This window comes from Erithacus rubecula (assembly GCF_903797595.1).
Source record: "Erithacus rubecula genome assembly, chromosome: 28".
Classification (NCBI taxonomy): domain Eukaryota; kingdom Metazoa; phylum Chordata; class Aves; order Passeriformes; family Muscicapidae; genus Erithacus; species Erithacus rubecula.
Window position 1 is genome coordinate 3,747,908 of NC_136680.1, and position 27,408 is coordinate 3,775,315.

At 46.5% G+C, this 27,408-nt stretch overlaps 1 protein-coding gene across 10 annotated transcripts in view; it reads right to left on the minus strand.

Annotated features, from left to right (window-relative positions):
* The window catches only part of DOT1L (DOT1 like histone lysine methyltransferase), a 71,526-nt gene that overhangs the window by 43,338 nt on the left and 780 nt on the right, over positions 1-27,408 (minus strand). For 8 of the 10 annotated variants that reach the window (XM_079328518.1, XM_079328519.1, XM_079328527.1 and 5 more), the window contains exons 2-6: positions 11,335-11,378; positions 8,872-8,946; positions 6,558-6,621; positions 3,619-3,847; positions 1,578-1,672 (exon numbers count right to left, since the gene is read on the minus strand). In XM_079328518.1, the coding sequence (XP_079184644.1) occupies positions 1,578-1,672; positions 3,619-3,847; positions 6,558-6,621; positions 8,872-8,946; positions 11,335-11,378 (507 nt within the window). Of the gene's footprint in view, positions 1-1,577; positions 1,673-3,618; positions 3,848-6,557; positions 6,622-8,871; positions 8,947-11,334; positions 11,379-25,081; positions 25,206-27,408 lie in introns of those variants that run through there. The other 2 variants (XM_079328520.1, XM_079328523.1) reach the window with 2 other exon arrangements.

Below are 27,408 nucleotides of genomic sequence, written 5' to 3' on the forward strand. Positions count from 1 at the left end.
AGAGATGTGATGCCACAGCCAATTCAAATTGAAACTCAACCCAACTTCTTGCACAAATATTTGGAGGAAAACTGGCCCTAACAGAAGCACAAGGCAGCTTCACACACTGACACTGCAGCAGCTCCTGGGTTGTTAAATCTGGATTTAACAGGGGAATAATGCAGAACATTTTGTTCACTCAGTAATCTCATGGAAGACTTGTGACACTGAAAGTACCCCAGCAGTGACTACACCCAATTCTCCATTTGTGGGTCATTCTTTTGTTTGTTGTTTTCACTAAAGCCTGGTTTGCATGGTGACAGGAAGGGGTGTTAATGATAGTGAGAATTTCACTTTTCCTTATAAAGCTGATCTTTAAGTCTAATGATAAACACAGAGAGGATTCCTGGCCTTGTAAATGCTCCAAAATGAAACCAGGATGTTCACACAGAGGGACTGCAGAGCCCTCCAGGTAGAAACTTCCACTCAATTCTGGCAGGAGAAACAAAGTGCATTTTGACCATCCTCACCACTGTGTTTATGCATTTTTGCCCACATCATGAAAAGAAGGATCAAGGAGTTTTATTTATTCCCTCCCTCCATGAGGGATAATTTTCCAGCCTGTTCAGGCTGAATCTGTGTTTTGCCAGTTCAGAGGGATCAGTTTCTGTTCAGGCTACTGAAGGAAGCAATGTTCTTGTGGGAAAACAGGAGTGACCTTCCCTGTGTGCTTGTGGCCTCCCAGATCTGCCTTGAACTCACCACTTGTGTGTGTCCCACTGGCACAGAATTAGAACTGTAAAGAAACCTGACTAAAGAAGACTGATTAAACATTATCAAACAATCACAGACTGGTTTGGGTTGGAAGGGACCTGAAATATTTAGTTCTACCCCCTGCCATGGGACACCTTCCACTGTCCCAGGCTGCTCCAAACCCCATCCAGCCTGGCCTTGGACACTTCCAGGGATCCAGGAGCAGCTCTGGGCACCCTGTGCCACCCTCACAGCCAAGAATTCCTTCCTAATCTCTAATCTAAATCTCCCCTCCTTCACCTTCAGGCTATTTTATTGTTTTCCTCACAAAGCAGTTACACACCAGACACCCAGCATGGGCCTCAGGAGGAACTTCTGGTGGTTTAATAACTGAAAAAGGAGCATCACCACCACAGGCAGACACATGGCCTTAAAAATACTTAAGATTTAATTGTTTGGTGAATTTATTCCTGGATTTGCTGCATGCTGTGGCCTTTGGGAGCTGCATTAGAGCCATTCCAGATATGGAATGACTGCAGGTATTTGGGTGAAACTTATAGTGTACTCCCTGCTGAACAAGCTCTGATATTAATGTTAAAAGAGTTTTCAGGATTTGAAATCACTCTAGAAAGATGCCAATGCTCCTTCTGAGCATTCCAGACTGGACACACTTCTTTCATCCAGCACTTCCTTGTATTGCAGGCTGATATTTCACTGCTGAAGGGCTGGCTGATCTGAGCAGCAGAAATGCAGCAGGGCTGACAATGTGCATTTCCTGCAGCAGAGCTCTGTGCCCCTGCAGCAGTGAGCCCCTGGCCCCAGGCAGCACAGCCAGGCTCACTCACCTCAGCATACTTGGCTGGGATATCAGCCTTCTCCACTCCATAGTGATGTTTGCAGTTTGTGGCTGCAGCCACTTGAAGCACCACCTGCCCCACACCTGCAGGGAACAAAAACCCAGAGCTGAGGGAGAGATTTCAGAGCCAAGGGCACACAGAAGCAGCAGGTGAGCTGTGGGACTGAGCTGGGGGCACCTCCAGCTGCCAGGAGCTGCCATTCCCAGCTGGAATGCACAATGCAGGCACTGGGCATTCCCAAAACCATCCCCACTCCCCTGGTGCTGCTCAGCCCCAAGCTCAGAGTGAGAAACCTCATTGAAACCTGATTTCATCCTGATTTATTCCTGGGGATAGCAGAGTAAGGGATCTGACATGGGTTGTGACCCAGGGTTCCAGATATGATCTTCTTTAACCTTTCTGGACAAACAATTGTGAGAATCTATGGAGGTTTTGTTTCCCTCCAGATGGAAAAGAGTTTCTCACTCTGATGTCTTTCTAAAGGTCTCATCTGAACATCAGTCCCAGACAGGAAATTTCAGTCAGTCCCACTGGCAGAGAAAGCATGTGTAAGAAAACCACTGAAGAGCCTGTATGTATATGTTTATATATTATTCTATTCTATATATTTCTATAATTATATTTCTATAATATAAATTTTAATTTCAATCATCTCTATGTTTTATAATGTATGTTAATATATTATTACATACTTTTTAATAGTCTATTATTTATATTTAATTATTCCACAATCTATTATTTTACTATGCATAACATATATAAATATACAATCTTTATATATAACTTTAATATTTAAAATATAATTTTTTACAAAACATATTTTTCCCCAAAACTCCTCACACACTTGTTTGGATTTAAATGTGTTAAAACTTCAGAACACATCAAGCAAGAGGGGAAATTCTTATTACTCCTTTCCTGTTCTGAACCAGATTTTACCAAGAAAAAGAACATCTTCTTACTCAGTATCTCTGTTGCACATGTGCTTGAGTCATACCTGGTTTCCTCACCCACCAGACACATCAATTTCCTTTTAAAACTCGAGTCTGTTGCAGTTGTGGGTTAGATTTTGTGGGCTTTCACAACTGTTCAAGTAGAATTTAAAAGCTTTTTTGACACACTGACAAGTCAGAGGCAAAAAACTTCATTTTCAGATTCTACACCAAGTGTTTCACATGGGAAGGGTCAAGAAATCCCATTTTCAGATACAAAGGGAATAAAGCAAATCCACTGAACACAGATGAATTCTTAGGAATGCAACTTTATGGGTCAAACATAATTTTTAACATTGTTTCCTCTACACAAGTGTATCCAACAACACCAACACAAAGGGGTTTGTCACAAGGGTTTATTGCATTGCAGGCTGATATTTCACTGCCACCAGAAAAGAGGTCTGGGGTGTTTGTTTGGTCCATTTAATCCTGGCATAAAAAGCAGGAGCATCTTGGGGGATTATCTGGAAAAGATCCTTATCCTGTAACACAATCCCTAATTCTGGGTTATTTCCCAGAAGTATATGGGAATATATGGGGGGTTTAAAGTACAAAGAAAAGAGAAAAAGGCAAGGAGGAAAGAGAAAAAAAAAAAAGCCAAGGAGGAAAGAGAAAAAGCCAAGGAGGAAAGAGAAAAAGCCAAGGAGCAAAGAGAAAAAGCCAAGGAGCAAAGAGAAAAAGCCAAGGAGGAAAGAGAAAAAGCCAAGGAGGAAAGAGAAAAAGCCAAGGAGGAAAGAGAAAAAGCCAAGGAGAAAAAGTGAAGAAGAAAAGAGAAAAAGTGAGGAAAGAGAAAAGCCAGAGAAGAGAAAAGCCAAGAGAAAAAGGAAGGAGAAAAAGCCAAGAGAAAAAAGAAAAAGCCAAGAGAAAAAAGAAAAAGCCAAGAGAAAAAGTAACGAAGAAAAGAGAAAAAGAGAAGAAGAGAAAAAGTGAAGGAGGAAAGAGAAAAAGCCAAGAGAAAAAGTGAAGAAAAAAGAAAAATCGAAGAATAAAAGCGAAAGAAAGAGAAAAGGCGAAGAAAAGAGGAGTTAATGGCCACTTACCACTGCCCAAGTCCACGAACAAATCATCCTCTGTCATTTTAATCTCATCGATCATTTGGGCCACCAGGTCGAAGGAGGTTTCCCCGTAGACCTCGGGGGAGAAGGGCTCGTAGTTGTTGAGTTTCTCGGGGTCGGTGACCGAGTGGTTGTAGACCTGCTGCAGGATGTGCCTCAGCAGCCCGTTGGACGGGCGCGTGTTCAGCTTCATGGGCTGCGTCGTCCCCTTCCACTGCAGGACAGCAGGGACAGGCTGTCAGCACAGCTGGGGACAGCTGCACCACAGCCAGGACTGAGGGACAGACCCCTCCCAGCCCCTCTCCCTCTGACTGGGATGAAAACAGAGAGTGGAACTGGAGCCAGGCTGGGAGAGCTGGGGGTGCTCACCTGGAGAAGAGAAGGCTCCAGGGAGAGCTCAGAGCCCCTGGCAGGGCCTAAAGGGGCTCCAGGAGAGCTGGAGAGGGACTGGGGACAAGGGATGGAGGGACAGGACACAGGGAATGGCTGCCAGTGGCAGAAGGCAGGGCTGGATGGGATATTGGGCAGGAATTGTTCCCTGGGAGGGTGGGGAGCCCTGGCACAGGGTGCCCAGAGCAGCTGTGGCTGCCCCTGGATCCCTGGCAGTGTCCCAGGCCAGGCTGGACATTGGGGACAGTGGGAGTGTCCCTGCCATGGCAGGGGTGACACTGGATGAGCTCTAATGTCCTTCCAGCCCAAACCAGTCTGGAATTCTGTCCAGGTGCAGCTTTTGGCATTCCCTGGGGAAACTTTCCTTCTCTCTGTAGTCTTTGTGAGAGTGTCAGAAAAAAGGCACAGGGCTTTTCTGTTGTGTTTTTCATATTGGGAACTCTCAAGAGGAGAGAGATTAACTTGTGCTACCCACTCTTTACTGAGAAGTGGTCAATGCTGGATTGGTGCTCATGGAAACCTCTTTTTCTGTGGTTATTACCCCTGGCAGTGTCCCAGGCCAGGTTGGACATTGGGGTTTGGAGCAGCCTGGACACTGGAAGGTGTCTGCCATGGTAGGGGTGGCACTGGATGGGTTCAGGGTCCCTTCCAACCCAAACCATTCTGTGATAGTGCAGAAATCAGTGGCTCTGCACTTTGTAACACTCAATTAACAGGTAATTTCACAGGGGATAAAGGGGATTTTAAAGAGATGCCAAAATCAATAGGCAATGTAAAGCACAAGAGTGAATAGAGTTGGGTGTAAAGGTTTGTTCACTCCTTTTTTCTTGGCTATCCCCCCTGAAGTGATGTTGACTGTCAACACAAGAACAGGTTAATTTTGCTCCAGGAGCTGTCACATGGGAGGGATCAGATGCACTCAGACAGGAGTGGCAGGAAAGAGATGGAAATCAAGCTTGCTTTCTTCTTCAGAAAAAGACCCATTCTAAGCATAAAAGTTGTTAAGTCTTAAAAACATCTACCTCTCCCTTTGATAAAAACCAAAAAAGGGCAATTCCAAGACCCCTCCTAAACATTCCTGTAAGACTCAGATGGGAAGGAAAAAATTAAACCCATCAAGTTTGCCAGTTCAGAGAGCAACTGCAAATGCTGAATAGCTGCTAATATTTGGCTATTAACCAACACAGACATAAAGGTGCCTGAATCTAAATAAGCACAAGGCCCAAAAGGCCCAAAAAATTAAGAAAATCCCAGCAAAAAAAGGCTTGTTGCCATAATACTGCATATTTCAAATAATTCCCATAAGTACAGCAGAACAAATCCACCTATGCTTTCAAATTAAGCAGAATAGTAACATCATTCATTGTTCATGTTTTGCTTCCTCCAGTTCAACCTTTTTTGGGGGTAAGAAAACCAAAAACTCATTAAATTGGCCTGAAAAGAGAATACATTCTACTTTAGCCAATGATCCCACAGGCCAGAGCAGCTGAACTGTGGCAAGGAAATTCCTAAGCCATGGATCACTTCCACAACACACAGGAGAGTTCATATGGATTATTTAAGTACCCATAAGTCACAGATTTCCCTGTGCAAAAGTCAATCTATATGAGAAATCCCTGTGTTAAATGGAGATAAACCTTTCCTTCCCCCTAAAGGCAAGTCAGCTCTTTCCAAATGCCAAAATAACAGTGCCAGAAGTGCACAAGGAGGAGCAACAGCTCTGAATTTGGGAATAAAAAGTGTTTAATTCCCTTTCTTTCTGTAAGAACATCCCTCCAACACTAACTCCTTGACTGTCCAGGTGTGATCAAGAAAGGAAGTTTAATACCAAACTCAAGCCCCCCAAAAAGTGAAGTGCTGGATATTGCTGATGCTACAGGGGGAGGTAAAATGCAGTCAGCCACAGCTCTCTGCTGCTCCTCACTCCCTGAATTCAAACAAAATCCATGGCAGGGCCTGAATTCAAACAAAATCCATGGCAGGGCACAAATTCAGACACAAAATCCATGGCAGGGCCTGAATTCAACACAAAATCCATGGCAGGGCCTGAATTCAGTACATAAAATCCATGGCAGGGCCTGAAATCAAACACAAAAACCATGGCAGGGCACAAATTCAAACACACAAAATCAATGGCAGGGCCCAAATTTAGTACATAAAATTAATGGCAGGGCCTGAATTCAGTATATAAAATCCATGGCAGGGCCCAAATTCAACATACAAAATCCATGGCAGGGCCTGAATTCAAACACAAAACCATGGCAGGGCACAAATTCAGACACAAAAACCATGGCAGGGCCTGAATTCAGTACATAAAATCCATGACAGGGCACAAATTCAACATACAAAATCATAGCAGGGCCGAAATTCAACACACAAAATCATGGCAGGGCCTGAATTCAGTATATAAAATCCATGACAGGGCACAAATTCAAACACAAAAATCATGGCAGGGCCTGAATTCAACACAAAATCCATGGCAGGGCACAAATCCAATACCCAAAATCTTGGCATGGCCCAAATTCAAGACTTACCAGCTGGTGGATGCTGTCAATGGCTCGGTTGTACTTGTCACACAGTCTCTGCATGCTCTCAAAGCTGGGGGGAGAACACAAAGGCAGCTCAAAATAGCCAGGTTTGAAGGTAAAACCTTGGGCTTTTTCATTCTCTTGCCTAGTAGGTATTTAGGATTTGTTTCTCTCAGAATATGTGATTATATACATAGATTAAAGACTTTGTTTCCTTTAAATAAAATCCTCAGTAGACCAGGAGCACATGACAAATAATATTAGTTCCTTTATTGTAAGTCATACTTTGAGTACAGCCCTTTTCCTGGTAAAGTTCTGTATTCTCAGAATCTCTTCTTCATATTTTCAGCTGAGCAGAAATTTAAGAGCTCTGTAATTTTCTCCTTTTTGCTATCATCTCTCCACAATAATCAGTCCTGAGACAAGCAGATGCTTTTCCAGAAATTCACTCTGGGACTGAAAATGCAGACAAGAGCCAGAACACAGGCTGAAACATCAGCCATCAGGAAAGCCTGGGGATTGTTCCATGGGCTGCCTGGGATTATGGTCAGCCCAGGCAGATGCCCTAATGACACAAACTGAGAGGATTAAAACAATTCATCTCAGGCCAGGAAAGAAAGTATATCCTGGGAACATCAATTGTTATGTAATCAGACTCACAAAGAGCAGCAAAAACAATACAAGGAGTCAAAGGAGTGACATTGTCACATCATGGGCATTCCCAAAGCTGGGGAGGGGTGGGGAGGGCAGGGGACACCAGAAGGGACACTTCAGTCTCTTGACATCCCCAGGGTCACTGGACTGGCCAGGACACCTCTCCCTTAAGTTCTGCCCATTCCATTCCAAGCCTCCAGATGTTGTTTCCATGCTGGGAAAAGCAAGAGGCTGCAATGGGGTTTGTCTGCATTTCCATAACCTGCTGCTTCTCCTTCACATCCTTGGCTCAGCCCATCTGCTGACAGTGATTTTTCTGACAATTTTTTCAAAAGAAGAAAAAAAGACTGAAATAATAACCAGAATTCCAGTCCATGACTTGCTTGAAAAAGCTGCAGGAAGATATTGGGGGTGACTTCAGGGAACAGAGGGATTTCCATTTCATTCAGCATTGCTGCAACCACACTGATGGTCCCCAGTGAAATACACCCAGTGAGGATGCCAGAACCACAAAATTACAGTAATGCAGCTGCATTATTGTGAGCAATCCACAAATCCAAATTAATGGATTTTAATGACAAGGAATGCTTGACCTTGATTGCTCCTTTTGAATTTACCAGGAGGAAGACAGGGACTAACAAGTCTTGCAATGAAACAATTGAAAATTAAGAGAAGGGGAAGCAACACCTTAAACAAATCATGACAGAATTATCTGGTGCTGGGGGTCTGGTTGGGAAATGTTCTTCCCCCAGAGGGTTCTGGGGCACTGAACAGGGAATGGTCCCAGCCCCAAGGCTGAGTTTGGACACTCTCAGGGATGCTCAGGGTGGGATTGCTGAGGGGTCTGGGCAGAGGCTGCAGTGATGATCCCTGAGGGATCCAGCTCAGGATGTTCTGGGATGCAGTTTAATCTCTAAACTTTCTTCTAACAGTTTAGTCATTCTGTGGATTTGGATAAATTCAGTCTTTCCCATGAAAGCAACCAAGGAGGTTTTTGTAAACTGCAGCTTCAGCATCCTCCCTTTTCCCAGAGTCAGTAGAGCCAAGTCCATGCATAGAACCTCAGAACTCTCCACAGACACACCCCAGGCCAGGATCTGCCTCTCCCAGCCCATAAAATATCCCAGATCCCAAAAGAGACATTCATTCTGAACTATTGTAGGTATGAACTCCCACCTAACTGAGGCACCTCAGAACCCTCCAGCTGCCCACAACACTCCTGGGAATTTCACCTTGGAATTCAGCCCCCAGCCAGCAGGAAGGGGAGGGAGGGGAAGGTGCAGCTCCCACTCCCTCTCCCTCCACCCAGCTCTGCTGTGAGCAGGAATTCCTGGTTACTCCAGGAGTAGAAGCTCAGTGCCATTGAGATTCCCAGGCTGGCTGCACTCCAAGGGCACAGATACCAATCATTGTTTCACAGTGAGTAATTCAATGTACAGCAGAGCTGCACTGGAGCTGTGTGGAGTTTCCAATTATGTCCTTAATCCAACTGCCTTTGCCAATGTTGCTGTTACACATTTCCTACCAAAATAACTCCAGCAGAGCCTGAAGCCAGTTCTGAGAGAAAACTTCAGTTGGTAGTGTCTAAGAATAACCAGTTACACACTGGTTCACTACACCCTGGGCTGGCCTGAATTCCTGCTGGGAACAAAAACATTCCTCTCACCTTTTTGTATCATAGTCAATTAAAACATAGTTTTCCATGGCAAGCTTGAGATCTGGGATTTCTTCACAGACCCACCTGGAAGGAGAGAAGAAATAATGAAAAGAGGAATTGGCAATTAAGTGTAATAAGGTTGTTTGTCTTGATTCTGGACTGCTTTGCATGAAGAGAGGATAGTGCAGCAGCCCTGGCAGCTCACAGGAATAAGGCAGACATCATGGGCAACTGCAACATTCACATTTGTACTGAATAAACAGCAAGATGCCTGCAGACACTGGCAGGAGCATAAAGCTTCAAAATGAGGTGATAAATGTATTCCACGTGTCTAAAAATACTCCAAGTCATGGCTGATGTTAAGCTAACATAAAATGCAGAAGTGCAGCATTTCCAAAGAATTCTGATTCTGCAGGAAGCTTTGACAAAGCTGAATGTGGAGAAGACATTTCCCACAGCAGCCCAAAAACTCTGTCACCACCACTCAGTGCCTGGATATTCTCCTCTGGGGAGTGTCTGAACTGCTCTTACACCTCACACACCCAACCAAACCAGATTTTTAGAAGTTATTTTGATAAAAGACCCCTTTGATACTGTGCATTAACACAGCCTTGTGTGTTGTGGCCATCAGTAAGGAAAGCATGTGCCCACTCACAGTGCATCCAACAATGGCAGCTCACAGGAGAGAGCTTCACTTGTGGAATGGAGGAAGATTAATTCCCTTCAAAGGCAATTTAAATGCCACAGAAGCTTTGCACACACTTTCTTCCACAAATATCAAATTGGAAAGCACTGTCAGCATCAAAAAAACCCACATCACAGGATGAATTCCAATAGGAATTGCAGAATTTCTTCCTTGTGAACTTTGCTCTATTCTTCTCTATTAAAATGGTGAAAAAAAAAATTACTAAAGATCCAACAGCTCTGTTCCTTCTGGCTGATTCACACATGGTTAACAACTACACAGGTCAGTGGAAACCAGAACTTGCACATGGCTGGCCCTCTCCTGGTATCTCCCATCTCCCCTAAAAGCACCAGGGCTCTCCCTGCAAACTTCTCACCCTGAAACCCCAGGAACAGGCAGCCAACAGCTGCCCACCAGCAGCTTGATCCTTGTGTCCCTTCCAGTTTGGATATTCCATGATTCCAGTGCTTGATGAGATAAAGGTTTCCTTGCATTCCCTCACCCAGCACTTTCACAACAACACTGAGGGCACTTTGCACAAGGCAAAGGCAGCACTGACACTGAGCTCAGTCCAGCCTTGCTTAAAGCACAGTTGTGAAACATTATTGACCCAACTGCTCCCTAAGACAGCTTCCCTTTGCCTCCAGCACAGAAAGAACAACTCCAGCCACCCCTCCAGGCCAAGCTCCCTCTGAGCCCTTGGAGAAGGGGCTTTCTCCACACCCACCAACAAACCCACAAGATCCCAAGGCACAGGATCTGATCCCCACCAGTCCAAACTGGCAGCACCAGTGACAGTGTTTTGTAGATAGGAAAAGAAACTCCTTAAGAGAAAAATTTTCAGTTCCAGCCTCATTCCACACAGTCTCTGCCACCCCAGACCATGGGAAATGCTCTGATTCCATGCAGTGAGTGATGTTAGCAAACACTTGGCTCTCTCACACTCACCCTGGGAGCACACAAACCTCACTCCTGCCCTTTCCTTTGCCATGTGTGACCAAATTTCAAGCTCAGGTGGTTCTGCAGGTAAAACACCTCCTCCCTCACCTGTATCTGCAGCACCCAAGCATTAAAACCTGCTGCAGACACAGCCCCAAGCTGAGCCAAGGGCAGCCTGTAAGGATCTAAAACAGTTAACAAGAACAGCTTTGTAATGGGGATAACTCATTCTCATCCCTCAGGTGTTTGGGGAATTCTTGTAGCATTTATTAAAAGTTGTTCTTTGGCAAGTCCCCTCCTAATCCTGCTGAAAATAACAGCAAGTCACGTCCTGAGAGCATGTGTTGGGAAATCCTCTGACTTCCTGCTCCTCACAGTTGTCTTTCACCTTTATCCTCCCATTTTCCCCATGCTGTTCCAACTCTATCAGCAGGATTAAGAGGAATGCTACAGGGAGATCATTGCCAAACAACCCAAATGCTGCAAGATCACACCAGCAAGGGAAACAGAGAGGGTAGGCAGAGGCAAGACCAGGACATAACACATCAAGCCAAGGATGTCTCCTTAACCTTGTCTGTCCAAAGCTCAAATACAAATTGCCACAAGTATTAAAGCCCAACACCACCACTCATTTTTAACTTTTTTCACAACAGAATGGAATATGGCAAGATAAAACAAAATCTATTTGCCAGGGAGCTCTGTATTGCAGCAAATTCAGCCTAGAAAATAATTCAGAGCTGCTAAATGGTAACTGCTGCCCTCCTGCATGTCCTGACTCCAACCATCCCTTCCCCAGAGCTGCAGAGAGGCACAGGAAGGGTCCCAGGCAGGCTGCAATCAGCACTTACCGAATTGTCTCAATAATTTCATGAGCAGCATCGTGGTGTTTGTCCTGAAATTAAACAAAAAAAAAAAAAAAAAGACACATCAGGTTACAGGAATCAGTGTTTTTAAGGATACAGGTGCCAAGCATACTGGGAAAGGAGTCTTTGAATTCCACCCATTAAAGCCATCAAAATGAGCCCTCTGAGAAAAAAATAAGGCTGAAGCAAATAAATTTTTCAAGTGTTTCTGACTGATATGAAGGAATTGTCATTCTACTTATTTCTTTGTCATTCCCTGCAGTCAGGGGCTGTGTGGCTGGGAATTATGTGACAGAAGCCTTTGGGGATTATTGGGATGCAGCAGGTCCTTGAGTGCAGTTGCCAGTGAGCAGCTGATTCCCTTGGCCAGCAGCTGGCACAGGCTCCCAGCTCCAGATGGGCACTGAGAGCCTCGCCCAGGGAATGGCTTTCCAAAATCAAGCAGCCAACAAACAGTGGGAGAGGATGTCAGTGCAGGAAAAACACCCTCAGGGCACACAGAAAAATATGCAGTTATGAGCTGAAACCCAAAACACACCAAACCTTGAAAATCACACATCCACACCAGGGTGAGACATGGAGGTTTACTGATTTCATTTAGGGGTTTATTCAGGAACAACAGAAGCACAAGTGGGTTTAGCAAATTATTATAAATTCATGCTAAAAAGAGCCATTGGAGCTGCATTTATATGCACCATTGTACAAAAAAATTCTATTTTAGGGAAGCCACAGGAGTTCCTTACACACATTGATGTATCCAGCCTGTGAAACCTTAGTTACCAGAGTCCATCTGCACAAAGCTGGGGTTATATTTAGACATTTGTTTCTGCAAGTGGCTTTGACCTTTTAATTAGGAGTCTTGTATCTACAGCCCTGCAAGAAATACAAGTGCAAAGGCTCCCTCAAATCATTTCCCTTGTCTTGTGCTGCAGAAATGTCATTTCTGTAGTTACCAGGAGAAATTGTGTAGCAAAGGGCAGAGGCAGGTAACAAAGCAGAGGGGGGAGGGAAAAAAAAGGAAAAGGGAAAAGGGAAAAGGGAAAAGGGAAAAGGGAAAAGGGAAAAGGGAAAAGGGAAAAGGGAAAAGGGAAAAGGGAAAAGGGAAAAGGGAAAAGGGAAAAGGGAAAAGGGAAAAGGGAAAAGGGAAAAGGGAACTGATGGTTGATGACAAAAAATGGTTGGATTATCTCATTTTCAAGACATGGAATGATATGATCTGAGTCAAATGGAAGCATTTTCCATCAGTATCTCAGCTTTCCTATTTTCAGGAGAAAACAAATTTTCCCTTGTATATCCAGTTCATGCACTTGGGATCAGCCAGGCCTGCTGAGTTCTCCTTCCAAGCAATTTGTAAATGACCCTTTCATTGCCTGCTTAAAAATCTCAGGACAGATGGACAGACAGGCAAGAATTTGAGGTCTGCCATCCTTCCAGTGCCTTAGAGGGGCTCATAAACAGGAGGGAGAGAAAATTTTAATATGGGGATTTAGTGCCAGGACACAGGGAATGGCTGCCAGTGGCAGAGGGCAGGGCTGGATGGGATATTGGGCAGGAATTGTTCCCTGGGAGGGTGGGGAGCCCTGGCACAGGGTGCCCAGAGCAGCTGTGGCTGCCCCTGGATCCCTGGCAGTGTCCCAGGCCAGGCTGGACATTGGGGCTGGAGCAGCCTGGGATGGTGGAAGGTGGAACTAAATGATATTTAAGGTGCCTTCCAATCCAAACCAGTCTGGGATTCTGTGGTAAAACTATTAGAAAACACTGTTTTACCAGAAAAAAATCTCTTCAGATGACAAAAAGTTAACCCCAAATCTAGAAGTCACATGGAAGACCAAGCCAAAAAGACCAAATCATTCCAGTTACAACATGGAGAAGGAAAAACAGCCAACACCAGTAGCCAGGACACTTGGGATGGAACACACAGAGCCTGGAGCTGAGCACTGCCTTGGCCACAGTTCACAACTTGCTGCTGCCACAGCAGCACCCCAAACATCACAGAACAGGTCTGGGGCTGTGTTTGCCCCAATCTCCTGAGCTGGGACAGCCCAAACCCTACAGAAAACAGCAGCATCCATAATCCAGCCTCCCAGGAATGCCAGGTAATTCTTCTGATAAATCTTGGCCTAGAAATCAGGGAAGCAACTGAACTAAAACCTGCTCCTGCCTCTCAGTGCACAAATAAAAGAGTGTGTTCTCTTTTCTCTGTGCACTGAAAGGAGGGCACAAGGAGGGAGGAGAACTTCTTTCTTCTCATTTCTTATCTGCCAAGTGTAAGAATAACCCAGGACAGCAGCTCATCCATAAACATCCCCCAGAAATGTTCACATTTCACTCCATGCAGAATTACCCCAGCAGAGCCCCCCTGGGCTGATCCAGCTCTCCTAGTAAATTGTGTTCCTGCAGTCAGAATTTGCTTTATCAACATAAGCACATTATACCAGAAAAGTGAATTCAGGCTTATTCTGGCATAACCATTTCCTGGGAGGAAGTTCTACTCCCCACTGCTGGGGATGGACATTGTGAGCAGAGCATGCAAGAGACCCCTTGTCCTACAGGTCTTCATGAAAACACCCCATGAGTGACAAAAATTGTCTCATTAACACATTCTTCTATCTTAGCTTAAAAAGTTTCAAAATCTATCTAAAAATAGTAATAATAAATCACAATTCACATCCACAACTACAGATCAGCCAATTTAAGTGACTTTGCACAACCTCATGTGGTAACTCCAGGCAGAAGGAGCCTTTGAGTTTAGTTTGTGACATTACCTAGGAATAAAGAAATCTAAACCAGGTCCACATCTACTGCTGCTGAAACACTTCCCAAGTTCACTTCACTCTCTAACAGACTTTGGTTGAGCAGAGAAGCTCCCCAAGGTCTCAAACATGTCTTGGAAAAAAAAAAAATCACTAGGATCTCTTACATTTCTTTAAAGCAGAGCTGGCTGTGGAAAATTGAGGGAAGGGGGAAACATATCTGAAGAGAATACAGAGCAGCTTCCCTTTTCTTAGAGAAACTTCCAGCCCCACTTCATCATTATGGTTGTATGATTTAATCAGAAAAGACATTGAACAGCAACAGGCATCACATCTGTGTTCAGGCAACTGGTTATGGCACTGACAGGGAGCCTGAGGCAACCAAAAGGCAAACGGAACAGAAATGCCCCAAATCCTGACCCTGTTCCAGCCTCTGTTATTGGCATTTCAAAATCCCCAAATCCTGACCCTACTACAGCTTCTGCCATTAGTCTTCCCAACTTTCCAAATCCCTAACCCTGCTCCAGCTTCTGCCATCAGCCTTCCAAGCTCCCCAGATCTTGACCCTGCTCCAGCCTCTGCCATCAGCATCCCAAACAGATGCACTGGTCCAGGTCAGACACAGCAGAGCTCAGAGCAGCAGCTTTAACTCCTTTGGATCCCCAGGGGATAAACACTGAATCCAGCAGCTTAGGAGGACTGATGGTGATTGCTGCCAGCTCTGCTGCAGCACCAGCAGCCTCATCAACCTCACCCTGCTCAGCCAACATCCAGCCTGCACCCCCAAAGGTGGCCTGAAGCTCCTCCAATTCAGCCATGGCTCAGAGTTTGGGGGTTTGGGCTCAGTTCAGGTGTTTTACATTATTTTTCCCAGCTGCAGTGCCCATGGCTCAGGTTGCATGCAGGTTGTGCTCGTGTGTCGTGCTGGACTCTGACACCCCCAGGGTTTGGCAGTGGAACCTCCTGGGGAAGAGCCTCCCACAGACCCCATCAAGCCTGGAATCCTGCGTGCAGCAGCCTCTTGGCTGAGGCTCAAGCAGCCTCTGTGTTCTGTTCCCAGTCACGAGATGAGATGAGATGAGATGATGCCACCACGGTGCTCCCTGTCACAAAGAGCAGCTCCATTCACCCTCCCCTGCTCCAGGCTGCTCTCCCTCCCTCCCTCCCTCCCTCCTCCCTGCTCTGGAGGGGATGGAGCACACTACGTGCTGCTCCTGGCCTGCATGTACTTTCCAATGTTCCTGAATTTCTGTCGTTTGAGAGGCCCTTGGAATCTTCTGGGTCACATAAATGGAAGCTTTTCACAACCACCCTTATCTTTTTAATGTGGAAAGTATTTCAAGTAAAGAGTTGCAGTAATTATTGAGACTGCCCAAAGGTCTTCACAACAAGTTTTAAACAAACCAAGCTCAAATACACATTGAGTTGTTACAGCCAACCCTCTCCAGCTGAACTTTTCACAGAGTTCTGGTCTTCAACCTGAATTTTAAATTGAAACGTGAGTTCCCAGAGAAAGTTCAATAGTTTTTTGCCAAGATATTTCACTGGAAAAAATAACAGAAAGAAAGCAGACACTTTCTCAAAAGTCTCTACCAAGAGCATCCAACATTCTATGGAAAACAGTGGAGCAGTTTCAGCCAGCAGGAATGAACAGCTTCACACTTCCAATTCCTACAGCAGCTTTCTCCATCCACGTGTTCCTACAACTGAGCACAGGAGTTTGGAGCCAGGAACCCCCAGTGCTGTAACTGAGCACACCAATGCTGCCAGCACACAATTCCTGTCACCCTTGGCCATGGAGGTTGGACCACAGAGCAATTTTAAAGAGTTCAATCATTCCCTTTATCTCCTCATAAAAAAAAAAAAAAAAAAAAAAAAAACAAAAAAACAAAAAAACACCTTTTGTATTTCTCAGACATGACAAGCTCTAATATGTGATTTGAAAGCCAAAAAAGACAGTGTACAAAAGCTTTTCCCAAATATGTATACTGAAGCAAGCATCATCTTTTTCAATAATCACATCCTTTGTTTGTTAACTCAGATTTAAAAATCACCAATATCACCAGAACCCAGGGTGCTGGCACTGCCCAGGCTCCCCTGGAAATGTTCCCAGCCCCAAGGCAGGAGCATTTGGACACTCTCAGGGATGCTCAGGGTGGGGTTGTTGGGGGTCTGGGCAGGGCCAGGGGATGGATTTGATCCCTGAGGGATCCAGCTGAGGATATTCCAGGAGCCAGCAGCACTCACAGCTCTTCCTCTGCCAGCAGGGTGAGAAAACTGAAGCAGCCCCAATAACACATTTTGTCTACACAGATCAGTGTGCAAGACATGATCAGCACCAGCCACAGCTCAGTTATCTGTGCACAACTTTCCTCTACAAAGCACCAAATTCCTACTAAAACCAGCCAAACCAGGTATTTCTACAGAACCCTCTACAAGAGCAAGGTAAGGTATCAATTAGAGTTTGCAACATTTTTGCTACAAGCTGGCTGTTGGAAAAGTTTGTAATTCCCCCTGAAAATAAACTCTCCTCCTCCATGTGTGGGCTGCTTTGGTTACATCAAATTTTCAAACTAACATCCCTTAAGATACTTAAATGGCAAGATTTTGATTCAGTTCTGTGTTCCAGTACCACACCCCAGACTCCAGGGTGTGTTTGATAGAACAGGTAACCCCCAGTGCAACAATCCCTAGTCTAAGGTGGATCTATAACCTAAAGCAAGTTTTAAATGCTCTGGTTTCCATCCCCAAACACAAAGAACTTGTTCAGTTAAATTGGACAGCCAGCACTGCCTGGAGCAAGAAATACCCCCCCAGTACCCTTCCAAATTTACATTTTTTTTAATTTGGGTTTTTCTTATGAAACTGTGCTTAGCCTTGGGCACTGGGGTTTAAGGCTGAACACTATATTTTTCTAAATTTTATTTCCCCACATGCGAAGTTACTCCTCATCTGGACTGACAGGGTTTGGAGCACCCAGGATAGTAGAAGGTGTCCCTGCCCATGGCAGGGATGGGACTGGATGGACTTTAAGGTCCCTTCCAACACAACTCTGGGATTCCAGGAGGCTCTGCAAGTGGGATCTTTGTGAGATTTGACCATCCACATAGCACAGGCAATGAAAAGGTAAAAAGCCTACAGACATGAGCAGCAAACAAATGGTTTGAAAACCTGGATAAATTCTTAACCAAAAAAAAAAAATCAACACAGCTCAGGCTCCCTCAATCTTTCACTGTCCCATCACCACACAGAGACTTTCATGACCTTTATCTCCTCTCATAGACAGGAGCATTTCTGGGCATAGCTTTGACTGCCCAGAATTAACTGTCTCACACCAAAGCAAACCTTGCCCTTTCAGAGCCATTCTTACTCACTAGACCACACTTCCTCCCTTATAACCAGGCCAGGTGACCCAAGCAGCTCTTTAGAAATGTGAAAAGCAGCTGTGGTCAAGCAGGGGCAGAGCAGGAGGGACAGATCTCCTACAGCTTTCCCCTGCCCACCAGATGTGTGAAAACCAAAGCTGAAAGTAGCCAGTTACAAATAACTCAATGGCAACACTTGTGTACCTTTTAATGACCCTGTCTGGATACACTTCCAGCACTCCAATGTAAAACCAGCTCCTCCCAAATCCTGAACACTGACCCCACTCATGGATTAACAGAAGTCATTTGGATTTGCCAAATTCTGATCTCCACACGACCCATTTAACTTGCAAAACAAAAGAGGTCAGTCCCACCAGCCCCTGGGTTTAAACAACAGCTTGGTTGCCTGCAGTGGCAGCTCTCTCTCCCCAGGCAGCAGTCCATAAATCCAAAGGAGAGGATGTTACAGCTGCAGACAAGATGGTTAGCAGAGATCAAAAAGATGGATTAGGAAAAGCCAATCAATCTTGCAGAAGGCTGGTGGGACAAGTGCCTCTTTCAAGCCCCTCACTTCCCTCCATCTGGGGAGGATGATAAGGGTTTCTCTGGACACCAGGAAAGGCAACACGAGGCACAGCAGCTGCAGCTTCCCTGGGAGCCAGGAAAGAGCCAGCATCCTGCATGGCACATGGATGGATGCCCTCCCAAACCAGGGATTTCAGCCTCTCAGAAGTTTGTGTTCCTCCTCCCTCAGGGTTTAATTTCACTTAACCCACCTGGAGCCCCACCAGCACAGTCCTGCCCACAGCACATCCTTGGCCAACACACCTGAGCACAGGGTCACAAGAGCCTGTGAAAAGCCAAAGCACTTCCAGGAGCTGCTGAACAAAGGGAACATCCTGGGCTCCATGTCCTGCCACCTCTGCCTTCCACCACTCTGCATTTTCAGGTGTTTGCCTTGTGTTCCAACACCAGTTAAACCTTGATTTAGGGAAAGGGAAAGGCTGCTCCTTGCAATATTCCATACTGGAGAGCAAGACTCAGTTTAACACTACCAGATCTAATCCCAAATCAAGTTGTGCCATTCAACTTCCATAGCAACAACCACAGCACAATTTTTCTTGCCAAGAGAGGCAAGGACCAAAACTCTCCTCTGAACCACCCAATTACTATCATTCCCTTAATCATGAAAGCACAGGGAAATTCACAAGAATACATTTTTATTAGAATGTATAAAAAGAGATCTCCTGAAGAGAACAACTTGTATCCATGTTTTTCCTCCCAGTTCCAGGGAAGAAAAGACAAGGGAAGGAAGAGCTCCCAGGACTGCATTTGGAAGCCCATCTCCCACACAGCAGGAGGCTGACAAGCCTGAGGTAGTTTCAGTAGTTTCTAAGCTACTGTCACACAAAACCAGATGGAAAACATAGTGGTCACTATGGTCTCCTTAATGACTACATAAGGACATTTAAATAAAAATAAAAGGTTGGCCCAGGATCCAAAATAAACTAACAAAGGAAACAGCCATTGGGAAAGAAGATTTAAACTGCTCTGGATAATTATTCAGCACGGTTGCAACAGGGATTGCACTTTCACTGCCACTGCTCCAACCACAGTAACAGTTCTGCCTCTGCACACAGCAATCCCAACTGTTGCTGCAGACACTGCACACTCGCAGGAGGGAATGGTTCCCCTGGTACTGCAGGAGGGGCTGGGGCAATCCATTCACATGCAATCAGCCTGCAGGAGTGTTGGAGCCACACAGGGCAGCCACAGCAGGATGAGCTTCCTCAGCAGGAGCCACACAAAAGAAATAATTCCACTAGGCAAAAAAACAGTTTAAAATAATGTTTATGTTAGAATACATAACGTAATGCATTCTACAATTAACAGAATACATAGGGGGATGCAGTTATTCTGGTAGAACTGCAATTCACTGGAGTGTCCTCCTGCCCTCCCAGGTGAGTTTTGGGCAGTGACACACCCTGCCCACAGCATACACATCCCATGTGTATGTTACCCAAAACATGCACAAGAACCCAGCACTGCTTGTTCTGGGACAGAGGGAACTGCTGGGCTTTCACCCCCTGGAGCAGAGGAAGGCAGCCCTGCCACCATTTCACAGACAGTTTAACCCCACCCAACCACCTGCCCTGCCACACTTCCCCAAAAGTCACCTCCTGCTCTGGGCCAGCAGTGCCTGTGCTCACACACAGCAACGGCAGGGGAGGCCTAAACTAAAACTAAACCTTTGTGGGGTTTTGCCTCAGTTCCCTTTCAAGCAGACCAGCTCACAAACACTGCACAAGGGAACAGAGATAAGTCATTTCTACCTGCAGATGTGCCAGCTGCAAACCTGCTCCTGCCCAGGAGCCACAGCCTGTGCTAGCAGGGAAATGCCCCACTGGAGCAGGTACAGGGGAGCACAGGACACCCCTGATCATCCACACTGCCAGGAACAAACCTGCACACAGTCCCAAAACTGCTGGTGCTGAAAGCAGCCACCATCTCCTGCTCCAGCCCAGGGTTTTCCCACACCCTCAGTGGGAGCTGGAGGAAGCTCAGGGCACAGCCTGAGCCCCATCTCCTGCAGAGAAAACTGGTGAGACAACAGCTTAAATAACCACTTCATGTTCTGTAAAGATAACTCAGTCTTGGACAGCTCAGAAATCCTGCTCCTAATCAACACACATAAATATTCCATATAACAGAAATTAGCAACAAAACCTTGTACTCTTTCTGAAGCCCAGTGGGTGTGGATTTTGTTGGGTACAAAACCAAAACAAAACAAAGAATACATATGGATTTTCCTTTATAAGCTTCAACTTGTGGAGCAGAGCAGTGATCCAGTGGAGGTTCTGAACAGCAGACATCAATATCCAGCCACCAACCATTTCCACAAACTTTTATTTTAAAGACTTATAAATGACCCTACAACATTACATTGCATTCTTGACAGATTGCAGAATTTCAAATGACTGTTTGCTGTAATGAGCAGGGATGGAAGCCAAGGTAAGATCCACAAAGGCTCCAAACCCATCTCCAGAGGCCACCCTGAGCCAGGTCTTGTTGCCAACAGATGTGGGAAGCAGAGGGAACCTCTGCAGCCCAGTGGGAATTCAGCTGAGGAGTGAACAAGAAGCCTCAAAAGCTCAGAATTGTTGGAATTTTACAAGTGTCAAATATTAATAATATTGCTGAGCTCCAAGAAGTAGATGACACATTAATGCCAAAACCTCAGGAAACTGCCCTTCACAGTCCACAGAAAATAACAAGCACTATTAAAACCCATCATTTTTTACTAAGAAACTTAATTCAGAACTTTCTGGTTCAAAAAAGTTTTCCAATGCTTCATTTACCTGTCTTTAGTAGTTCCTTAGATTTTTTCATCCAACACTACAAAGTTCTCTCAGTGTAAATTTTTAGAAAACTCTCATTCACTCGTGAAATGAAACAAACCAAAATACTCTGAACAGGAACTTTTTCGTTATTCACAGATCTGCTCCTGTCTATGAAACCATCATTTCCTGCTGTAAAATATACTCACCCTCTTCCTATGCTCTAAAAATAGTCCCTACTTTATTTGATAGCTCTAGCAGCATGTGGCCAACTTTTTCTATTCAGTTTTATTTCTTGTTCCTCTTCAGAGTTAGTTTTGTCTTTAATAATTACCATGAAAGTAAATATGTTCACAATTCCTAACATGAACATTTCCTCCTTCTGTGGATCCTTCTGTTAGGAAGGAGAAAATAATTGAAGCAAAAATACATTGAGACATTTTATGATTATCAGTCTGTGATAAAAGACACTGCAAGGGACCAAAAAATTCACACACACACACACCCCCTTGGTCCTTTTGTTGATTATTACAGTGCAAAACTTTAATCAGACAGTTAAAGGTTAACTCAAAGCAGGAAGAAAAAAAAAAAAGCAAGTAAATGAGAAAGGGGGAAAAGAAGGAAGGAAGAGTACAAAAGTAGACATATGGATGTCTGGGGAGAAGGGTGATTAAATCCCCCATAAATCTCACATACCAAGAGGTAAGATATTTTGCCTAAATTCCCAGAGGCAACACAATTCAGTCCCATATCTGGGACTTGAAAGGATGATCATCTCCATATATAATAAGGCTGCCACGAAGGACAAGAGCTGGAGCTGCATGTGGGGGCATGGATTTCCCTTGGCACACTGAAAGCTTTCAGTGCTCTGTCCAACTGCAGCTGATGGGTGAATTTTTAGGTAGATAAATTTGAATTGCCTGAGCTGGAACTCTGGCTGGGACAGGAACATAAATCCTCACTCATCTGCTGATGAATGAAAGGGGAAAAACAATCTTGGACAGCTACTCTGCCTTTCAACAGTTGCCTTTCAGATCAATCAGTTATATAAAAAAATAAATACTAGTGTGGTCTTAAGATGCAAGACAAGAGACCAACTTTCACTTTTCAAACTGGGGGGGAAAATGTCTGTTAAGTGAACTCATGATTTATCTTGTATCCAACGGGTCAGAGCTTGGAACAAAAGGAGTTTGAGAACTGAACAAGCACCGATTGTCACCCAGGGCAAGTTCTACTTCAAAGGGTAAAGCCCAGAAGGAAACTGCTCTTGTGTGCTGCCCACGTGCTGCACAATTAACGCTGTAGGGCTCTTCTGCCCCCCAAGAACACACCCAGAGTCCCTGTGGCACCGGGGAAAAGGCAGAAAAAGTGATGCAATTGTGCCAGCTCTGTGATCTGCTGGGCAGCAGAGAATCCCAAGTGTTTTTGAAATGACTGAGTCAATATTTCCCAGTCTCACGCTGCTCGCTCTCCCCATTCCAGGTGTTTTCACAACTGGGAAGGGCAGGCAGGGAGAGAGAGGTGCTGAGAAATCGGAACTGCGCTCAAGTGTTCAAACCTTTCCTTTGCTAGACAAGCTTTTCGAAGTGATTAGTCATCCCCACAAGCATTTCCCAACAAGCTGCATCAACAGCAGCGGGGAAAACCCCCGGACTCAGCCACGGCTGCCGAATTTCTGGGCGATTACTCAGGGGGTGAGGAGGATTTTGCCTGGCAAAGGCAGCAACAGTTTCCTCCTGCTCTGCCTCCTCAGCAGGGCCGGCTGCCCCGGGCAGGCCCTGACTCACATTTCACACAGCAGGGCGGGGGGGCCGCCTCTGAAAACACTGCAACATTTCTTTCCAGCCCAGATATTTCCAGCGATCCCGTTCCCAGAGCCGCCCCACACGCAGCTCCGCAGGCACCGACACTCCCGAGGGATCGGGGGGGGGCTTCACCTTCCCCCTCCAGCACAGCCGATCCCAGGGAAAGAGCAGGAGCACGAGTAAAACGTGTTTTCCATCAGCTCATCCCCCAGGAGTGCACTGGGGTGTGGGATGGGATGGGATGGACCTTGGCAGAGGGCAGGATGCACAGGACCACCCTCAGCAGCAGGGCAGCTCCAGCCCCAAGGGAACAATTGAGCTCCTCTTTAGGTCCTTCTCAAATTCACCTACAGCACCATTCTATGGCACTGAGTGCTCCCACACCTGCCTGGGAAGTCAACGCCAGGCATCACAGAAACTCTTCCCAGGAAAGCTGAGTGACATGCACAAAAAAAGAGGATTAAATTCTCAAGCAAGGTCTGTTATTCATCTCCACTGTTGATCTTTAATTTCAAAGGTGACAATCCCCGCTGGGCTGTGATTTTCATTAACACTCCCTGCCCTTGAGGTCTCCCTGCACAGCACATTCCTTTGGTGAAAGAACGGTATCAGCTGGATCACAACAGTAGGGAGGGGAAAAAAATCCAAACCCCACACTCTGCACCCTCCCACCTGTACAAAATCTAGTAATAAGCAGCTTGTATCCCATTACTCCCAGTAGCAGCCACAAACACAGCTCCAGGTGTAGGTGATGCTCTGACAACACTTAATTAGAAAATGAGAATTTTCTTGCCATCACAGCTGAGTGGAAAGTCAGCAGTAACAATGAGGAACATAAACAAATAAATTAATTATTCAAGCCAGACTTCTCATCACAGGTGCTAATTTGGAGGTTTAAGCTCCAGCAGCTCAGGGCAGAGGCACCTCACCCAGGTATGATGTGCACAGTGGCACAACCAGGACTGTCCCCTCCTGGGACAGAGTCCAAGGCTGGAAGAAGGCAACAAAATTGGTAGATGAAAAATAATGGTATTACCATATGGTAACCAGGGCAGAAGATAAATTCCTGGCTGTGAGGGTGGTGAGGCTCTGGCATGGGCTGCCCAGAGCAGCTGTGGCTGCTGCATCCCTGGAAGTGTCCAAAGCCAGCTTGGGCAGGGCTCAGAGCAGCCTGGAATAGTGGAAGGGAGTGGAACAAGAGGGGCTTTAAGGTCTCTTCCAAGCCAAACCCTCCCATGATTCTCAGAGTACCCTACTGGGATCCCCAGGTGCTGTCACACCTCAGCCCCCCTGCCCTTGCAAGTCAAACAGGGAGAGGAGAACACAACCCACAACAACCTGATGCACACTGACACTTGCAGCCACCTTCCATGGGAATGTCACCCTGCAGGGAACAGAGCACAACAGGCAGGTGTCTCATCCTGAAAATGGAAAGCACTTGCACCCTACTGACCATGACAGGCAGCAGGTCACCTTCCCAAGGGCCAGGTGGGGCCAAGGACAAGCAGCCCATCCCCCAGCCCCTGGCTGTGCCCCCTGTCCCCACTCACACTGACACTGATGACTCTGGCAGCCCCAGCAGTGCAGGCCTCAAGGAGAGCCAATGAATGAAGCAGTGTCCTGTCTCTGACAGACTGCAAACAGGCTTTTCCACATTCACCAGCTCTGGGCTGCAATAGGGTGCAGTCCAGCAAACATGGATTTTGGGGCAATTATCAGCTCCAGCAGCTCTGAAGCTCGTGCTGCTCAGCCCTCTGTGCAAGCAATCCCTCTCTGGTGCCACAGATAAATCAGCAGAACCCTGCCAGACCAGACTCTAGAGCTGATCCACCCCACAGCACCTCCACCCCTTTCTCCCTCCAGCACACACAGCAGCCTGGGAGACTCTACACAGGAACTTGTCAGGAGTTCAAAGTACAACCTGAGACAGCTCACAGATCAGACCTTACTGTGGTATAAAACAAAAAATCTCCACATTTAAACCTAATCCACATTCAAATTTAATTATAGTAAAAGAGACAAGAAAATGAACCATTTTAAGAAAAATTCTCAGGGAGGAAAACTAAATATCTGCAAGTCTTAAAACTACTCAAGGGGATTTCAGCCTTTGTACCCTTCAGATCCCAGTAATGAGTACCAAACAATACTTGAAGTAAGGCTGAAAATGCCACTCTCCACCAGCATTAGCCTAATCAAGACCTTTAACTCCATTAACTCCGGTCTCTCACTCAAATACTTCCTTTATCCAGTCCTGTATCTTTCATAGTATCAAAATTAAAATTTTAACACTGTATCCCTGTCTCTTGACACAACCTGGTACGGCCAAAAAGTGGGGCAGGTACGCGGGAGCCGAGGAGTTAAGCAGCGCACAAAAGAGTACACTCACTTCAGCTCTGATTAAGCGGGGCAGTCACAAAAACAGAGGTCAACATCAGAAAATATTTTGTGAGTCATGAGGAGCGATTACTCACCATGCACTATTCAACTTACTCATCACAGTGTGGCACGGCCAGCACGGCTCACCACGGCTTCATTAGGGCACCGTGGCCTTTCCTTTGAGGCGGCGGAAGGCGGGGGAAGGAGCCGCACTTTCAGTTTTGTGTGGGAGCCAGTGGGAGGCTGGAGCTGCGGCACCGCCGCCGCTCTCTCTCCTCCCACGGCCCTAATTAGACTCGGAGGGAAATACATGTTTCACATCAGCCTCCCCGGCTCTTTTAGCATCCCAACAAGCGCCGGGTTGTCAGCCGGGCTATTATCCGGACTCAGCAGTCTGGAGAGACCCTACTTTTCCTATTATACACGAAATAAACAGCAAGTCAGCAATAAAGAGACACGGTGTTAATCCAGGCGTTCATTAATAGGAGAGACCAGCCTTCAACGCAGCAACACTGACGCCGCTAATTTAAGATGTAGTAAGAGAATAAAAATAGCCAAGTTACTCAAGGCAGGGTTACGTCACACCACGGAGCCCGGGCACGCAGCAGGTTCACGCTACACAGCCTCGGATGTTGGGAAAGATGACTCCCTGCCCCTGCTGCTGCTCTCACCAAAAATAACCAGCCGGGACCGTGAGCTTCCCGTTCCCTTTTCCTACAACTCTCCTCGGAAAACACATCTCACCGAGTACAACAGGAAGCGACCAGAACGCTGCTAAATAAAACTCATTGAAGCGCGGTGCGGTTTTTCCCCTCCTCTCAGCTATCCCACCTTGCTTCCTCGGAACCACGAGCGGTGAAACTAAGAAATGTTCTGCTTACGTCAAAGCGAGCCGAGCTCTGCCGGCACTCGGGGCCGCGCCAGCGCGGGGAAAGCGCGGCTGCAGTTCAGCAGAGCACGATGTCAGCAGGCCAAGCGCTGCACGGACACAGCGTTTGTTTGCAGAGCCCCAGGGTTCAGCCGGTGTGTGCGTGTGTGCCAGCACGCCTTGGCCGCTGCGCTCCCCGAGCTGCGGGCGCGATGCTGCTCGGCTCCGGGTGAAACATCCATCCGCTCGGGAATTACTCTGGACGTTAAACTGCCGCCCAGTTGAATGGCAGGATGTTTGGGGTTTGTGGTGTTTCTCAGTATATGGGGGGATTACATCCCCTCCCCACCAGCACCACCACCACCATCCGCTGCATTTCTGATTAACTGAGAAGAAATTCTATTTATTCTGCCATGCTCAAAAACAGCTGCTCAAGTTTTCCCCAAATCAACTAAATTCTTATTTACCATGCTGCAAAACACACGTTTCACCCTTAAAATAAAGGTTTAGGGGTTCGGTTTTTAAGCCGGTAGGAATCCCTGTGAACAGACATAAAACCATCTCTCCCTCCCAGAACAATCCCTATCCCGCGTAATCTTTAACCTCCGCTTCACACAACCCGCTCGGGGAGGCGGGGGGGACACGAGTTAATATTTGGCGAGGAAAACCGAACCCGGTCATCGCTTGTAGTTTCAGTTTCTGACATTTGAGCGGAGCGCGCGCCCGCCAACACTGACAGAGCTGCCCAAACAGGAAAAGCTGCGTTTAACCAGTGTGTGCTGGGAGACACGCCGGGAACGGCACGCCAGCCTGCATGGAGGATGTTTTGGAAAAGGCACGGCTACAGCAGCAGCCCCGAAAGGCAGGCGGCAGATAGGAGCAGGCAGCCGTCTCCCCCTGCCACGAGCGATATATTCCTAATCACTCACACACAAGCGATTGCCAAAAGCGAGCAACAGCATCAGCAGTATCAGCTGCCCCAGCCTGTGCGTCCCAGCGTGTTCTCGCCGGGAAACGGCTCACGTACAACAGCACAGCCTGGAACGCAGGGATAATCAACAGTGCCTGCGCCAAGTAAACATATAGAGAGACGTTCTGCCTCTGCAAACTGTGCTCCGACGGGCTACGCGCAGTAGGGAGAGAAATTGTTGATCGAGGGTTGATAGGAAGCCTACACACATCCAAAAATACCCTCCCCGGAGCCTTTCGCCTCTCGTGGGATTGTCACTAATTTGAACACGGACATTGTTATCAAGGTCACACATCGCTCGTCCGGGCTCGGGAGAAAGTCAGGCAAGTTAAGGAAAAACGCCGCTCGGTAGCTAAGCAAGGACAAGTGACATTTTATTTGGAAGCACGAGGACTGCGGCTGGCTCGAATTCTGCTAGGGATAAATAAAAGGGGAGCTCCAAGGGCACGGCTGGAGGGGAACTGGCGGCAGCCCCAGACACCAGCGCTGCTCCAGACCCACAGCCGCTCCTGGCCGCTGTTTATTCCCACTCTGCGGCTGCTGCTGGGGGTCCCCACGACCACCCCAGGCCATCCATAATTTAA